Source organism: Rhodnius prolixus, unplaced genomic scaffold, assembly GCF_049639745.1.
Source record: "Rhodnius prolixus isolate KJV_2025 unplaced genomic scaffold, Rpr scaffold_12, whole genome shotgun sequence".
NCBI lineage: Eukaryota > Metazoa > Arthropoda > Insecta > Hemiptera > Reduviidae > Rhodnius > Rhodnius prolixus.
The window spans coordinates 11060667-11079657 of NW_027411635.1; the positions used below are offsets into that span (position 1 = coordinate 11060667).

An 18991-nucleotide genomic window follows, 5' to 3' on the forward strand; every position below is an offset into this window, starting at 1 on the left:
TAAAATGTGTAGTTCTGTTTTTTTTTTTTTTTCTACAGTGCACACAGCAGTTCAGCAATACATGTTTTGGTACAATTGTAAAAATGTGATTATTACCTTACTTCTTACTTAAATCCTGCAACGCAGTGCTATTTCAAGCGTGAGATAAGAATAGTAAGTATTGGTTAGATAAATGTATATGTAGAGATCCCGTAACGGCACACATAATCACAATCTCATATTTTGCTGATTTATTTTACAGAACAAATACATTAACACATTGTAACTGTACTCCCAAAGAAACCAAAACTAGTTTGACTGATTACGCTTATTAACAGCCACTTTTATAATTGCATTTTTTTCTATTTTTTAATTTTTTTTTAACAATAAGTAATTTTTTTTAATTCAGTGAAAAGCCAAGTTACTAGTAACATAAAAAATAATGTTGTTTTTTCTTCTTATCAAGCGTTGTAGCATGTTTAGATACAAATTTAAATAGAGGAATGTCTTGAATAATGCAAAATGTCATATTTTTTATAAATAATTTTTTTCCAAACAACGGTTAACAATCATCATTCGGTCTCTTGAATGTATAAAGATAATCAGCCTTAACATTCTGCATCGTTCTTACTAATTTTCATAAAGAATTATAGTTCTTATAAAACTTTCAATATACATTGCTATCCAGTAACTTTCAGTTAGACTGTAAGTATATTTTGGACAAAAATATGAACTCATCTTAACCATTATGGTTGTTACTGTATGTAAATAACAAAATGCTATTATCGTTTATAATTAAGATTAAGCAGCACAAAAAATATGTAATCAAAGAACTAGGCGTTTATTTTTTTGTTTTTTTATCAGAAATATTTCGTTATTTATCCCATATACTTAGAAAATCCTTCGTTTTTGTTAACTAGAATTTTCATGTAAAATTTAACACTGCTGTTCTCGTTTATTTAATAATATTTTTAATTTTTTTAATCATTTAAGGCTTTTGTTAAAAGATACATAGAAAAATATATTAATAATGATTAAAAAAATGCTTACTAGATTTTTTTTTTAAGCAAATAACTATTTTAAGAGAGAAATTTAAATTTTATTTTTAATTCATTAAATACTTCAACTTACTTTCGTATTTAAAATGGATTAAAAAAACATATCTCTACAACAGTAACCCAAAATAGAAAGTTTTTTTTTTTAAGGAAACGAATTCAATTCCAGTTTCATATTTAATTAATTCATTTAAGTTTAACGGTATTTCAATCTCGGCAACAAACAAAAAAAGAAAATATGTATTAATTTTTAAAAAGAACGATTCCTGCTTCACACTCAAATTGTATTTAAGTAGGATAAACATATCACTACAGCTACAGTAAAAAATGTAAAGAAAATTTCATTTATTTGACATCACTAAACGTATTAATTCCTGCTTCATATTTAAATACAATAGAAATGTAACGTTGTTTGATTTTCTACAATATGTATTAAGGTACTAATTGTTTTTAATTTGATACTTAACAAGAATTCATGTTTAACACATTGGTTCAACGTACACTTCTTTGAATGAAGTACAATTTGCAGTTAAGATAGCAGTTTTACTTGCTACTGCACTCTTTGTAAGCAAATTGTATTAAAAATTCTTAGATCATTTATTCTCTTGAATTTTAAACTATATTTTTATTTCAATTTTTATTTATTCACTTTTTTTTGTTTTGAAAAAAGTGTAGTTTTAAAGCAAATTGATTATCCAAATTTTATGAATCACTAAAATATGATATCAGATTTAAAAAAAAGAAGAAATTAAATTTGTAATTTATTATTATTTTTAATAATAAAGGAACACATGATTCTTCGAAAAAAAAATACACGTCATAATTACTGTAAATATAACATTGATTCTGATAATTACTTATTCATTTTTTATTACGGTGAGACAGCTTGATGAAGCAAGTCATGAGTTAGGAAGGTCTGTTCTGTTTGCAGAGCATCAGTCGGTACAAACGTAAGTATAACTGCCGGCACTAATTTCAATTCCATTAATGACTTAGAATCTTCCGTTTCTGGTAGCTGTACTCCGAGGCCAGTTGTTAATCCAAATCCTCTAATGCTACTGGACACACACTCACGGACGAAATCTCTTACAACGCCAAGTTTTTCATGAACTCCAAAAGTACCCTGCAAAAATTACAATTGAAAATTAATTATTAGTTAATTAAAAAAGGGGTTTGTTAGATTCAAGTACATTTGATATAGTATGTTATACTACAGCCACCAAGTTGTCGATGTGTGCAGCTAACTTTGGTTTACAGACTACCTAACTCCTCACAATTTGCAAACGATCATGAGCAATTACTCGTTGAAAGCCAGATCATAAATATCTCTCCCTCGTGCTAGCTGTCGCTTGGCTTTGGGGTTAAGGAAACGGTAGAAAAGAGGAACTTGACATTGAGAGAGAGAGGTGATCAACTGTGAGCGTCCTATTCCAACCCAAAATTTTTCATCTCGAAATGAACCAAGATCCTCGATTGGAAGAAATCCAACTCTAAAAAGTCGGCTAGAAAATTATGCCTCATGCGGGTGGCATAAGCCAATTCCACTAGGACCAAAAAGCAGGATAAAAGACCTTCAGTCTGATATACAAGATTGTTTTTCTCAAGAAGTTGGGCGAACACCATTTGAAATATAAATTTGATTCAAGAGAATTTATTTCTCTCACCGAAAGCAAATCACATAGTCTACGCAAGAAACTTTAACTCCTTCCCAGAAGATATGAAATAGTGTTTCAATTAAAGGTTTGTTGGTGTGTAAAGATAGATAACTTACTTGGAGAAATGTTCCATCCGGAAATCGGACTCTGATAAGACTATACCGATATTTTCTAATTTCTCGTAGTTCTTCCTTTTCTCTCATAGCCTTCGTTCGCAACTGCATTGATGTTTCTAAATTTTCAGATCTGCAATAAAGATAAATAAATAAGAGAAGTCGAAGCCAACCTACCAAAGTTAGGATATTATTTTAATCTGCAATGCTAGTTAATAAGTTAAATTTATCCGATAGTATCTTACTTTTTCTCATTATTTACACAAGATTAGGAATTACATTTGTGCAAATCAACGATTTTACATTTTCACCTGAAATAAGTACAATGTTTGACCCCTTAGGTCGTAAAAAATAGTTTTTTAAAAATTTGTTGGTGTGTGTGTGTGTGTATTCTGTATACTAAAAAATGAGAAATTACTGAAGTTCCACATTTGGATAGATATTTTAAATTATTAGTAGCTTTTATATAATCTATTGAGAGTACATTTACTTGGTTTATCAATTCTAATACATCAATCAAACAACACATACTAGTTCAATTAGATATTTTTCAATTTTGCGCGGCCAGATGTAACCATTGGTAGCAAAGATAACCTATTATATCCAAATTGAAAATGTAAATTTGATTAAATAAAAGATTTTAAATTGATGAGTTAAGCTCAAGTGGTAAAAACATACATCAAAACTTACCGTTTCTTTTGCTCACGTTTTATTTCTTCTGCAGTAAGAGCGTAAAAATCATCTGGAAGTTGGGTCCTAACTTTCGCTTGCAATGGTCTCAAAACCTGAATATTTCTATGCAGCTCTACCGGAATTGCTTCCGCGTTCCTTAGAGAATCAATCATTAACTAAAAATTAGAAAAATAAGGAAAATAAAAAAATGATAACTTTAACAAGACATTTAAACCAAATCATGAAGTTGGACAATACGTCATTGAACTCCACTTTAGATGTACTACACACAGTAGGCCTATGGACATTACTTACTGGTTCAATATATATATATATATATATATATATATATATATATATATATATATATATATATATATATATATGTATATATATATATATATATGTATATATATATATATACAGGGTGACCAAAGTTATATGCTCCACCCACTTTTTTTTTTAACGGCGGGAAATTTCGAAAAAAAAAAAAACACGCATTCAATCACTTTTAGTCTAGTTTATTTTCAGTGATTGACCCATTTTTTTAATCCCCAGCATACAACTTTGTTTTTTCCAATGGAACGTTATATTTTTTGTTGCATATTTTTATAGTATTTAAGCTCCTAAAAAAAACAAAAAAAAATTTTTTGAAATCGGTTAGGTTTTTCAAAAGTTATGATAATTTAAAATATGGAAAACAAATTTCAGTTTATTGTCAAAATTACGTTATTTTTTTTTAAGAATCTGTTCAAACTGGGCACAATCAACGGTTAGGCAAGCCAAAACTCTGGACTCCCACGCTTTGCTTGTAACAGCACTTATGCTGGCGAAGTCAAGATCTAGGCAGCCTAGAGTTTCATTTCAGATTAAAAGAAGTACGATTTTTTAAAAAGGTATAGTGTGTAACTTTGCTAAACTCTTATTGGTAGGTAGCAACGCTTTCGAACATTTGTTGTACAAAAAGCAATCACGAGAAACAAGCTAATAGTTAAGGATCTAATTAAGGACATGCAAAACCCCTATAGTCAGTGTATGCTCGGTGACCTTTGTTGTTATAATGCGGATCAGATGAAGAGGAGCGCCATCAGGGACGTCTGGTCCATCTCATGGATTAAAGTAGTCGACCAAGTGGCAAGAATCAGCCAAGAGGAGATTCAATACAAGTTGTTGCGTGAAGCATCAGACTGCAAACGCAAAGTGGCTAGAAAAAAGCTGAGATAGAAGAATAACGTCGCCTAAGCGGGAAGCAATTATTGCATAGTAATAGAAACAATTGGACACGAAAGCAAAATCAAGGATGACTGCCGGAAAAGTACTGTGAAGACCAGAGAGTATGGAGGAATATGGAATTACTTCGGGTCACAACTAACTAATCGGAACTAACAACCATTAACCTACAAGTCCATGCTACCACTATACCAAAACTTTCACAATTTGTAATTATTTTTTATCCGTCATTAAATTAGGATAAATTTACCTACCTCTAAATGAGAGATTTCGGGAGTTGGTGATTTGTAAATGTAAAATTCTTCTTCTTCTGACTGTAATGCTATGCACTCCTTTGTAAAACCGGCAGCCTCGAGAAATTCACTAGCTCCAATAATTTTAGACACTCTTTCTTGAAAAACTTTATTTAGTATCCTAATCTTTTTATATTTCTCTTCATCTGGGTGCAGTATTATGTTTTGTAGATAGGTACAAAGTGTATCAATGCACTGATCCACCTGGGAGAAAATAATTTATGTAAGTTGAAGAATTACAAGAATATTTCAAGAAAGAAATTAAGATTCAGTAAAATGATTCCGCTTCCAAAGTATCAATACAAAAATGTACCTTTTCACGGTTTCTGTTGAGAGTATGTATCATCAAGCATGATATAAAACCTTTTTCTGTTTCCAATTGCTTATACAGAAAGTCCTTAATTTTCTTTCTCCATTCATCTTTCGTCAAAATCTCTGGTCCTAAAAAGTGAATTTTGTTGAATAGTCTACAGACGTTGAAGTATTTTGCACATACATGTGCATTATATGTGTATGTGTATTAAATGTGTTCTGATTGGTTCTTTTGGATAGCTGATCGATATTTTTGATTTTCGTTAATTGGCGAAAAAGTAGTGAAAAACTCACACGACTTTCTTTTTTGCTAATTTTTATAATTTTAATTTACAAGTTTCTTAAAATTAGTCTTACAAGTATACAAAGTGGTAAGGATTAAAGTAACCAGTTTCCACTAAACCATTAAAACCACTAAAATTTACGTCTGGCACTACTGCCGCTTAGTTAGGTGAAGCAGTGATAAATATTCTTGAATTCTTGCACTTTAAAGGGAAGTTTATAGTAGTAGTTACCTAGAGCTTTCTAAAAAATTAATTTTCCTCGAAAAAATTTCAAATAAAAGTGATGAAAGCATTTTTTTTGGGAAAGTCGTTTGCAAGGTTTAAGGAAAATCGTTGGAATCATTGTGAAAAGAAATACGAAAAAAAACGTAAATTGTTAAATTGATTGACTTCTGGTAGACGGATTTCAGCCAAGTCCGAGGCAGAAGCAATGATACCACATCGAATCACGAAGTCTAAGCTTTCTGAGATTTTTAGTTTTTAAAATATTCTGTTAACCAAAAACCTTTTTTTTTCGTATTCACAGAATCGGAATACATACATTTCCAATGAAAATTCAGTTTTTAAAAGTGGACATAATTGCAATACTTTCTCTTAAGAATGGTCAGAGAAAGTAAAAACTTGATATGAATGTGTAGAAAGGTTAGATCTTAGATTAAAGTTGAGCAGTTTCGGAACACGCTTTGTTCTTTTCACGTTGTATCACTTTGTAATGGTACTGAGAATTGCTATATTGAGCAACATTAAAGCATTTACAGAAGTGACAACACAATACACTAAATCAACCAAATGAGTTTTAAAATAGTTTCGTATGCTTCGGATTCTTAGAGACCGATTTCGAATTACAGTAAGATAATCCTATATCCTTTTCGATACACACCAACAAATTGAACAAAAGGAGAAGCTTGGTTTGAGTTCGCGGAGTTGAGTCAGTTTACATGAAGTTCTACCTTATGAATGACTTAAAGGGTTTTCTGCAATCTAAAGTACTGCTTAAATTAGTGACTAGGAGACCCTGAAGATTTTGGTCAAAATCTATCAACCGAATGTGCTACTTCACTGAATCGATAATTTACAGATCAATAATTTTTGTTAGAAACGAATTCCCAGAAAAAAATCATTTTAGACTATTTTTGAGGGAGGAGATTGATTGATACACTACAATTTAGTTTACCATTTTAGACTAATTAGTAGTCTTCTTACTTTCTAATATTAAGGAAGGTTAATGAATTTCTAAAATTTCTTGTTTGTAAAACACTGCGTGATAGAAAAGTGCGATCTCTTGATTAATATTTTCCAGCAATCGTGTAATTTATTTGTATAACGCGACCCAGGTACCAGAACGATCGCTTTTGTTAGAAATTATTATCATTAATTCTGGCATTCTTTCCTCAAAAATCCTTTTAATGTGGTGAACCTAAATTGAAGCAAACTTACAATAGTAAAGTATTAGAGAATTTAGGCAATTGAAAACTGCAGTTAGAGAAAAACGTACAAAGAGTTCATACCACATTCTTTCTTTTCATTTGTTACAGTACAATTTTCTCTTATAATACATATAAGTTCAAGTAAAGAATGATTTTCTCATGTATTTATTGATAATCATAAACCAATACCCTTATCCTACCGGACAGTTTTCATGAAAACAATTTTAGGTAATAAAAATTATTTATTTAAATTATTATTGTTATTAATATTATGTTGTTATTGTGATTATACCATTAATATTTATGTATCAACGTTTTAAACTTTGTATAAGTTTCTTATTTGTATAATATTTTAAATTTTTTTAACATTTTGAGCTGCACTCACCGATTAACGGGCACTTAAAGTAGACTCCCTGTACAGCCATTAGTTCCTTGACGCTAGTTTGGTCGTCTGAAGGTTGATCTGCTTCCTCGCTGCTGGCATCCGAAGGCATTGTCACTTTCTTCATCGCACTGTGCTGGGCAGCGAATGACCTGCATAAATTCATACTTAATAAACGTTCATTTTAAATAAGTTAATTACTTCTTATTCTTATTAAAATTAAAAAAATTATTATTAAAATGTTCATTTACAATAGGAGTTTTCCTACCTTTTTTTCACTGAGGCACACGTTGAAAAAAAAATAAAGTTTTGGTTATGTTGTCTTTCATTCATATGCTAAATTGAAACTTTTCCATATTATTCTGTTAAAATCTAAATCTACCAATCAACTCCATCAAATTATTAAGAAAGTGTTAATTAGTGTTGGCCCCATACAAAACTTTCAATGGGGTCAGTGTAACTGCGGGAACAATGTTAAGAAAAGTATTTGGTCACGATCACAATAATTTTTTTTTTTGTTTTTTAATGGAGGGGGAAAATGCATTATGCATCATCATGGGGAAATGCTCACGGTATGTGGGACCCTCACCCACTAAAAAACCCACCTCCCCTAGAGACACAGAAACCCACCTTGGAACCACTTACGCATTACTTCAAGGTGGTGCCTCACAATAGCTCATACGAGCTCCCACCGGATTTAATTAGACTTTATTACGACAGGAGCAGACGGAAGTCTAGCTCCTGAATAATAATAAGTTAAAAAAAATAAATAAAATAATAATAATAATTAAAAACAACAAAAAAGAAATTATTTAGATTAACTGAATTTGAAAACTCATTATCATTTTAAGCCACATTTTGATTGGCGACAAATATTTTCTTGGTGCGGTTAGCTGTTGTTTTGTACAGTTTTCAACTATTTCCTGCGCAATTATAGACGAAAGTTTAAACATTCAATCACTAATCTCATGAAAAGTTACACCATGTTACTTGTTTATTGCCTTCTAGAAAAACTAGCCATTTCCAACAAAACCACATACTTGATTGTAATGTTCGGAGCATGAAATATTTGTATTTCGTAATAATTACAAACTAATTTATTCTAACAGGATTCCAAACAGTTTAAGTGTGAGCATGAGTCCGACCAAAATGAAAGTATACGCGCAGTAGGTCTCCCTGACTTTGCTAACAGGTCGAAAATGTATATATGTATATAAATATATATAAGACGAGTCAACACCTCAGGTTTTCGGCACCCGGAGCTTCTTTCAGCGCACTGTCGGCCTCCGGACAGTGTTCTCTCGTTACAGTTCCCTCCATCGCCGGGCAGTGAGCTGTAAGAAGCTTCTAGGAAGAGAAAACCTAAGGGCCAGCAGCCGGATTCGAACCAGTGATCTCTGTGTTGGAATCCAGTACTCGCTAACCACGCATCTAATCCCTTCTTTTTTTTCACAATTATTCTAAAATAAATTCAAGAAAACCTTAGGAAACAAACAGTGAGTTTAAATGGCGTAATTTTTTTGTAAGGTATACTTTTTTCAGTCAGCTAGTCTAAATAATCACACAAAAAAGTAATACTAACGTAAAACCGGGGTGCACACTTTTGCTAGCAAATCTAGCTAGAGCAGCAAGACCAGCTTGTTTAGCTTCTTCACAAGGTACGGCTCTTTCTTGCGGTACTTTCGTAGGCTCTTTACTATTTGCTCCAGAATCAGCAGATTCATTTAGACGATGACCTTGACCCTTGAACTTGCCTTCTTTTCTTCTTTTTTCGAAAAAATTCTTAATTTTGTCAGTCATATTTGATAAGTTGGATATTTTTTTTTCTACCTGGGAATGAAATAATACTAGTAAGAAATGGATCAATTTAATAATAATTTTTGTTGCCTAGTTACTAATTTTCACTCAATGTTATTTAAATTTTTGTTTCTCAATTATTACTTTAAAGAATTTCACCTCAATTAGTAATCAAATGAAAACGGTTTCATTAATCATTAAAACAAACGTCTTGAAATAGGTATAGAAAATTAGAATTTTCATATTCTACTTTAATGAGGTAATATAGCTATATAAAGATATAAAATATTTTGGAGCCTGGTTGAAGTTACATTTTTTTTTAAAATAAATTAAATAAAGAGTGGAGAAACAAAAATTTAAATAATTTCAGCCTTCAGTTTCTGTAAATGATATTCTTTCCGCAATCGCTCGGAAAAATCTTCATTAAGGTAAAAACTTATTATAATTTTCAAGATCTATGTTTATACAAAACAAAAATTCATTATATGTTTTAAATTTTTATTTTTTTTTATACACAGTGAAGCGGTAATGGAAAAAAGTACCGCTTATTACTATTTATCGTAAAGAATTTTAAGATGCGGTCAATAAAATGTTATAAATTTCTTTTTTCATACCAACGTTTCGCCAAATTTATTGCTTTCTTCAGGGTCTGTACAAAATTCCCTAGGACAATATATAACAACGGTCTAAACCAAACGATCACTTATTATTATTATTTTAGTACTCATTATTTACACTGCTTCTCAACCGCTTACTTTTATAACGTCCTTTATACTTTATAATAATCGATTATTCTATTTTTATTATGTACATTTTATTTATTATTTATATGATTAGTTTTTGAGAGGTTAACCCCCCCTCCATACAAATAAGTCTTTGACTACCTATAGTAATATATTTTTATTTTAATTTGTCTACACTGTTATAAAAATACCTATACAAAATCTATGCAGGGTAATCAAGATACAGGGTGAAGTGTAACAATGTTATTATTAATATTTGGATCACTATCGAACTTACTGGTAACTCCATAGAAAACCTTCCAGACCTACCTTCTTGCGATTGAATTTTTTACAATACGAGTTTGTGCTATAAATATAAGTTTAATTAGAGCAATATATGAGAACGCGGTGGAAAATGGAAAAGGTTATAAGAAAAGTAAAGCTCAGAAGTACCGTCTCTGACGGAAATTTCAAGAAGGAAAAACCTAAATTCACTTGACAAGTCTTTCTGAGAAAAATTGCAAATGTTGCGAAACACAGTCGAAAGAAGATTAGATGTCAACAAAAAACAAATACACTTTTTTCGTAATACCATCTATTTTCAGTTTTACTAAATTTTTATCTAAAAATATTGTCGATGGTTGAATAATCCTTCCTAAAAGCCTGCCTGGAATTATGAACTTACAAGATAAAAGTAGAGTCAGCGAAAAATTATATTCAAAAGTAAACTAGAAAACCACTTGGCTTCTATTTCAATAAAAGAGATGAACCTGTAATTTGTTACCAACTTCATATCTCCCTTTTTATGTAATGGAAATAATAAAGAATCTTAAATATTAGAGAGTATACATCCAGCATCATATATTCCATTGATATAGAAACCATATTTACCAAAAATGTTCGGTTAAATTTTTTAAAAAATCACAAGTTAAAATTAACCATGAGGTTTAATAAAATAAAACGAATCACCTTGGTTAATTACTGCGAAACATGTGAGAAAACTAGCTATGGGAAGAAAATTAAATAAAGCTTTCTGAGCTCACTGACACGTAGTAGTAGTCCTTAAGCACTCGTGAGTTTGCCAATGTCAGTGGGACAATAAAAACGAAGTCTAATTTTCAGATGAGCCTGATTTTGCCTTAGTAACCTTAATCTTAGCTTGCTAGCGGAAACAAGTAAGAGTTCACATATTGCGATCTGTTGATTCAAGATAGACTCATTTAAAGAATAGTAAAAATAATTAGGATATTATCTCACCTTACATTCGAGGTGAATGAGATTTTGGAATTTTCAGTTCCTCCACGGTCTTCTTTAAGTCTTCTAATTTTTTTCTTGGAACTGCAAAATAAAGAATAGCTAGATTATAAATAAGAAATATCCTTTTTAAAATGAGGTTGGATCCGCAAGTCCGAATAATATCGCTGATATTATCTGACATAGCAAGCATGTATTTTATATTACAAACTGATTTCAGAATTTCATCCACCATGAATGACTTATTTATCTGTTGGTGAAGAGAATTTGACTTCCACTTATAATTTCTCTGACAAACTTTAAACTTGCAGTGATATGCTTGCTTTTACTTAGCCCGCTTAAGAGAAAATACTGCATTCTACATATTTTCCAGTACTGCAGTACTAGACTTACGTCCTCACCCTTGACCATTTTTTCCAGAACCTTACATCCGAACCACTCAAAACGCCTTTATACTGCGTCAGTTCGCAACCATCTCCACCTAACTTCATCAATTTCAAAAAAGATAAGGCTTCGTCGCACCCTATGCAACATCTTCCGTCACCTTAAAAATACCCCAGATTAAATCGTTCTTTCTGCCTTTTTTTTAACATTATTATTTCTGTCTTTTTTATTTTATTTCTTAATCTATAAATAAGTTCTATTTCTAAATTTATGTATCATATATTCGAAAATGCACTTATGATGTACTTCTGTCAGAAACACTACCTACAAACCTACCTCAACAAACCAGGTATCTATTTCTGTAAACTAACTATTACGCATTTTTATCATATTACTATTTCAATTTTACAACTTCGTTTGTAGTTCATGAAGAAAGAAATCTGAGGTGTCCAAAACGTGTCATTAAGGATTTTTTTTTGCCCAAGCCAACCATTGCAATTAATAAACAAACTTTTATTTTGATATTATAGAAACTATAGACCAATACAGATAATAGTGAGAGATGAAGTTATCTGAAATTTTGAAAATTAATGCATTTGTTTAATTTTAAGTTCTAAATATACAATGTTATATTTAGTGGTAAATAATTATTTTATGGGGAAAAAATAGTGTTCATTCTACTGCATTAATTAAATTTGCAATAGTTCCTAGCTATTCGAGATAACAACTTTTTTATATAGAAAAAAGAATTGAAGCATTACCAAACATAAGACTATTAGGAATCAAAATAGGGTTTATATGAGCTTTTTAGTTGCAATTGAGTTGCTGAACCTGAACCGCAAATGCTGCTGTTCATTAATTTTATTTGCAAATAACGATTTTTTTTTGCACCTGGAAATTGCACATCACATATACTTAAAGGGTAAAAATAAATTAAAATCACGCACTGATTAAATTTCCTTTAGCTAGAGAGCTGAAAAAGTCAAAAACAAAGAAATGAAAATATTTACCTCTTTTACTAAAGTTTTTAATTATATTTTTCGAAAATCTTCTCCAAATATAATAAATTATTACAACGTTGACAATGAATATGACAGCACTAATATTTAATAACCTTAACTGCACGTCACTAAACGAGAGATGGAGATCGAGATCAAGATAATCAAAATAAAAACGATCCTTGACTTTCACAATTGAACTGTAAAGATCTTTGGTAACAAAATTAACAAGAAATAGTATTAACCTTCTAAAAAAAAACCATGCCTTTTCCCAAAACTCCGAAATTACCTTACCGAGATACATTTTGTAAATGCATCTATTCTTCTTATAGGCTAACCTGGTTCTTGCACTAAACAAGGGAAGGTAATTATTGAAAGGTGATGCAGTGTTTATTTTTTCACCTTCCTGAATTATCTATAAATTCACTTCAGAGACTAACGAAAATTTAAAAGTCAATATTATAATAACAAAAATAGTTGTTAATTGGTCTTATGACGGCATGTTAACATTTTATTAAATGTAACTGTGTTCTAACCCTCAACGCCTCATGAGGTTCTCTCTAAGATCCGAATTCATTTTTGAACTGATCTATTAGCAGTATTAATTTACCAACCTGAAAATGAACACAATGAATATTCATTTTAGAAGTCATTGAAGTGTAACACGTGACTGAATCTATGTACTAAGATGAAAGGCTTTAAAGTTAGGCGCTTTTTTCTCGATGTATCCAGGTCTGCCATATTCACGTGTCACCCATTAATATCTTGTTTTGTCATGCAAAGAATTTTACGGGCGTATAGAGCTGGCAGTATCCACTCCATGTAGAGATGAAAAGAATAATATCCACAGGGCATTGTGATTAAGATATTTTCGGCATTGATAAATAAACACTCCCACATAGAAACAACGGAGGCAGATCCACTAACAGGCTACTGAAATGGGTTTTCTTCGAACGAAAATCTCGTGAAGATCGAATCAGTCATTATCAGTAAATCCTCAATATTATTACTTAAGATGAAGTTCTCAGAACCATTGGCTGAGATTGAAACAAGGATGGATGTAGCGAGAATAGCCAGGAAATGCTACGAAGCAAGGATATCGAGTCAACAGCAAAGAGACTGACCGAATAACACGTGAGAAGGCACCATTACGAGATTTTACAAACAGGAGCACGGATTGAAGAACAAGAGATCGACTAAAGGAGAAAAAAGTAAGTATTGAAAAAATTATGAAGGCACCTCGGCAAGATGAGTATGAGTTTACACCAAAAGATTTATTACAAAAACGAAGCAGAACCAACAAAAGGGCAAATAATTTATTCATGGACAATGATGGACGATTCTTTTTTTTTCTTTAATCTCTGTTTCATCAAGGGGAGTATACAAAAGCAATAAGAGTTACTTGCTTTCAGTTTGAAACTGGAAATGACTATCAATCTGTAGAGTAATCTCCATCGAATTAGTACTGCGGAATTCCCGATCTTTTCTCAATGTTACATGGGTAGAAATGACGTGAAATTCTAAAGCTTGAAAACAAAAACATATTAGATTGCATGAGGGGGAAACGATTATCTCTTAAGAAATAAAATGCAGTAATAAGTCAAAAGTATGTAATCTCACCTTACATTCGAGGTGAATGAGCTTTTGGCAATTTCAGTTGGTCCACAGACCTCTTTAATTCTTCTATTACTCTTCTTTTAGCTGCAAAAAAAAAATGCTATTATTAATACAAAATACAGCTTAACCACAATGGAAAATATGAAAACTATGCCGAACTCGGACTTCAGATATCTAATCCGGACTACACACAACCAAACCTCGCGATGCTGCTGCTAACGATTCTTTTACTATTTTCATTTAAACTATCATGTAGACTATGCTTCCCAATAGTTGGGTGAAAAATATCTTCTTTGCCTATCTAAGCGTTGAAATCCGATCTTGCTATCTGTTTTAGGACATTGATTGATGCACTTCTCCACTGCACTATAGAAAGCAGGAGCAGAAAAATTTCGTCCTCATCGGAGGGTTCAGTTATAGAGGTATCTCTTTGTTGTCATATGCTTATAAGATCCTCTCCAAAACTCTTTTCCTTAAACTTAGACCCTATGAGGAAGAGACAGGGTTCGTAAGAGCGAAGGCAACGTCGGAACAAACGTTCTATCTAAGAGTTACGTAGGAAAAAACTCGCGAATATAATATCCTGACACATCACCTATTCGTTGATTTTTGTGCAGCATACGATAGCGTGATCAGGGAAGAATTGCACAGGGTAATGCTGGATATAAAAATTCCTCCTTGTCTAGTGAAGCTTACATAGATGACAATGAGCTCTCTACATCTACGTTGCCACGTCCGCATCGACGGCGACCACTCTGATGAGTTTTCCACCCTTAAAGGCCTAACACTAGAAGTTGTTCTGGCTTGCCTGCTGTTGCAACCTTGCTCTGGAGGGTGCGGTAAGGGAATCAGATAATTAGGTTGCTGGAAGTATTATTAACCGGACACTTCAGATATTAATATCACCTGGAGGAGTTTTCGTGCCATGAATGAGACCTTCTCCAGACTGCAGGTTGCAGCTGGGTGAACGGAACTGGCCGTGAAGAGTATAAGACCATGGTCACTAATCCTCAGGGTAACCTACATGACCAATTACAAGTGAGTCGCTATACAAGTGCGTGTATAGCTTTGTCAATCTAGAGACACATTGGTAACAAGCTATAATTCCGCACCAAGAAAGCTCTGCGAGGCGTCGTGTGCGCCCGAAATTGCGTTGGGTGGATGGTGTGGAGGTGGTAATTCCTGCTAGGTATCCGAGACTGGCTACAGTCTGGCAAACTTTTTTACGGGAGGCCTAACCCCACGCATGTTGTAGTACCATGAATGAATGAATGAGTGATGAAATTAAATGAAATTACGAAAACATTCATGGAATTTCTTGTAACATTTTGAGTTTAGAAACGAAAAAATTACATTCTTGTGAAATAAGAATGCTCTAACCTATTTAATGGGTTTAATTTCTTTAGAAATTTTATCAGAAATGACGTTTTAAATAAATACCTAGCTTTTCGACAATTCTGATCCTTTGTGACCGCTTTCTGTTTTGATATTTTAAAAAGTATTCATGATTACGGTTTGGTTTAAGAGATCAACTATTGAACGCTCCTAGTAATTCCTCCAACAAACACAGGTTAGTTTAGTGGGCTTCTTAATCTTATCAGGTTTATTTTGAAGTTTCAATACCCCTTAGTAATTTTCAAGACATTTAGAACTCAGAACTGTATTGAGCTGAAACTTCAAAAACTGCAAACTGCAGATTATGCGGTAACCTGGTTCATGTAATTACTGACCTTTAGAGAATCGCTACCCTTTTTCTCAAGTAAAGTACGAAAAATTAACCTGACTACACATTTTTTGAGTTTTTATTTTGGTCATTTCATGAAACTTTTTCTGGACTTTACCATGGTTTAACTAAAACATATTTCACTAATTAATGAAAGATTTACCAACTTAAAAAGTCGAAACAACAGGAAAAATATGGCCCAACTTATCCTGATGCACCTCACAGAACTTATGAATTTTATTGACGAATACTATATTAGACAGAAAATTAAAAGATAAAAAGTCTCCACAACTGCAAAAGCCATTCAAGAGAAAAGTTGCTGAGTATTATACAGAGTGTATTGAAAAATCTTGTTCTAACTGCAAAAAAGGCGTTCAAGATAAAAGTAAAGACAACATACCTAGATAGGTGAGAACAAAGTACAGAAAACTGAAGCTTTGTCTGTTTAAAGATTGATAGCCACTTGAATAATGGATCATCAATGCCCAGAAATATTGCAATAAACACTATCGAACTGAGGACTAAACCAGCTTCGAAAGTCTGCTAGAAACCAAGCTCGACAGAGCCAAATGAGATCATGAGACTATTTCTACGCAAATTATGAAGTGTTCATGCCATTGGCACATCCAGCACTAACGATTCATCAGGAATGACGCACCTCTAACACACATACACAGGAAGTAGTTGCTTCCTACAATTTTCCAATATTGAAAATGATGTGAATTCAATTAATTTCTTGGAGCGAATTGCGCAACATTGCAGTAATTAACATGACTTTAAAAGAAATACTGAAACGAAAATATTTACCTCTTTTCTTAAACTTTTTAATTATACTTCTCCTAGACTTTCTCCAGATATAACAGATAACGCCAACGTTAAAAAATAATATTAAAACACAAAACGATAATAAAGTTAATTGCTGATCATCAAACGAGAGCTCGAGATCGCGATAATCAAAATAAAAACGATCTTTAACTTTACTAATTATACTGTAAAGAGCTTTGATATCCAAATTATTAAATGATTTCTTAAATTTACTAACAAACATCCATCCATTAGTCCAATAATCATAATTTAACATTCCGTGCCACATCTAGTAAATACATGTTAACCTCCCTCTTTTGCTAACCCAATACGCTAACCATGGGAAGGTTATTATTAAAATTTATTAATCATTTCTCTGACTTTCATAATTGTCTTTAGATTCAATTTAAAAGAAAACTATAGAAGTGAATAAAAAAAACGATTGAAACTATCAAATTTCTCTTTGGCTTAATTCTATCCATTTTATAGATTCGAATACAATATGGAATTTTTGCCTCAAACTATAAAAATTATCCCACCGATTGGCAAAAAATAATTTCGTCTATTTTTACCGGGAGTCCAAAGGCGCGGCACCTGTAACTGTGTGGCTCTTATTAACGACACAACAAACTCTTCCCCCCCAAAAAATTCTTCCAAACGTACTACCCCAAAGGCGTCTGCCAATAACTTCGGCGGCTACAATACCATTACTCCCTTTATAAATTCGGCCTTCATCTTTAAATTTTTACTCACAAATATTTAATATTATTATTAGCTACTTGATCCAAAACCGACATATGTACATATGTATGCATTTGCACTCAGTCTGTTTCTGCTCCCCAATCTCTTTTAGTTATTTATTTAAAAACTTCATCATACCTATCTCCTTGAATCCTTTAACCTCTATGTTACAGTTGTATTGTCGATTCGTAGCATTACGCGCAACTATAACGATATCGCCTGGTGAATGAGTCGCAAAGGCGCCTTTCTATAGCTCCAACCTCAAATCTACGAACTTTTTCATGTCAATGATGAAGGAAGTCATCTAGGCTGGACTATCCATGCTTCCTATTTTGTCTAAATGACTAATCAATACGGCTGGCAAAATTAATTCCATCCTACTGTGAGATTTGAAGATTCATTATTTCTTCCAGCCTGAATCCTTTTAGAAACCTTTTAGTTTGAGGGCTTTCTTTTGATTTTAAGTTTTTTGCAATTCTCTCAAAAATGGTCCGATTTTTTTTTCCAAACTTTAACAAAATGCAGCTGATTTTTCAAGGGTGTTTTGGAGGAATCGGTATGTCATCTTTGCTCAGAACAATTTACCACTTCGCCTCCATCATATCGAAGGGTATAAAACCCATTGCTACATTTCCGAATTTGAGAAAAATGAATTATGTTACATCAAATTAGATTTGGTTTAGCAACTTTAGTCTACCTAAGCTCTACATGTCAATATTACACTCAGCAGACATGGCTAGTCCATGATCTGTGATCTGCCCATTTGTGTCTATGTCTATTTACTATTGACATTTCCCATGGCTAAAAGCTTCTCTAATTTCTTCGTTTCTAACCTTCTCAGCTCGTGTACAGATCAAGGAAAGCTTCTTTCCCGCTTTTATTCTTGATTGTCTCTTTCTATCAACATCTACGATTAGAAATCGCTCAGCTGTATAGTAAAGAGTTAAAGCTAAAAATAAATAAATAGTAATTAAAAAAATGATATACTTATTTGTAAAATGGTGCTTTCAGTTTGGAGTTTTCATCATGCTCGGAATGTTAGCAATACATTCAACCCTCCTTAAAATAAGTAATTGCCTATTTTTTTCAGGCCGGCTTTCCATTCAATTACCAATTAGGTGTCGTGGACGGAGGCGACTAGCAAACTTGCTTTACTGTAAAATTCTTTTATTAACCATTAAATAAAATCCAAGGCCTAAGACCGGGAATCGAACCTAGTACCACAATACATATTAGCTTTACAGGTCTCGCGTCTAACCGCTCGGCAACCTAGTGCCTAAACCTTCCTTAGTATTATGTAAGAGGCAAAGCCGAACATTATGTATGATCTTTTAGTGGAAAGCGATTCTGTAAGTTTGATTGTGTTTTTTAGTATAATTAAAAATCGTTGATACTGTGAGTTGATTAAATGATATTAAAGTTGTTTCTATCGAGTTCATTTAATTAAAAGTGGATTATATCTTATATCCTTTTATATTATCATTATCATTATATCCTTATATTATCATTTCCAAAAATTGTATGTTTTATGAATGGGGATTAATGGTTT

At 32.2% G+C, this 18991-nt stretch overlaps 1 protein-coding gene across 1 annotated transcript; it reads right to left on the bottom strand.

The window, feature by feature from the left end:
- Positions 1 to 1782: 1782 nt before the first annotated feature.
- LOC141462028 (UBX domain-containing protein 6-like) lies at positions 1783 to 17033 on the bottom strand. The gene is made up of 10 exons (XM_074143595.1): positions 16705 to 17033; positions 14178 to 14258; positions 11179 to 11259; positions 8985 to 9232; positions 7406 to 7554; positions 5311 to 5438; positions 4959 to 5201; positions 3493 to 3650; positions 2806 to 2935; positions 1783 to 2157 (listed from the first exon to the last, which is right to left on the bottom strand). The coding sequence occupies exons 4-10, from the start codon at positions 9200 to 9202 to the stop codon at positions 1906 to 1908; spliced, it is 1278 nt and encodes a 425-aa protein (XP_073999696.1). The 5' UTR covers positions 9203 to 9232; positions 11179 to 11259; positions 14178 to 14258; positions 16705 to 17033; the 3' UTR covers positions 1783 to 1905.
- Positions 17034 to 18991: the final 1958 nt, after the last annotated feature.

What these genes read in the sequence shown, in the direction of transcription:
- LOC141462028 (XM_074143595.1), bottom strand. Translation starts at nt 9,202, where the DNA reads ATGACTGACAAAATTAAGAATTTTTTCGAAAAAAGAAGAAAAGAAGGC. An exon ending in TCAACAGAAACCGTGAAAAG is followed by an intron (nt 5,202 to 5,310) that starts GTACATTTTTGT and finishes ATTTTCTCCCAG; the next exon opens with GTGGATCAGTGCATTGATAC. An exon ending in CCGAAATCTCTCATTTAGAG is followed by an intron (nt 3,651 to 4,958) that starts GTAGGTAAATTT and finishes TCTAATTTTTAG; the next exon opens with TTAATGATTGATTCTCTAAG.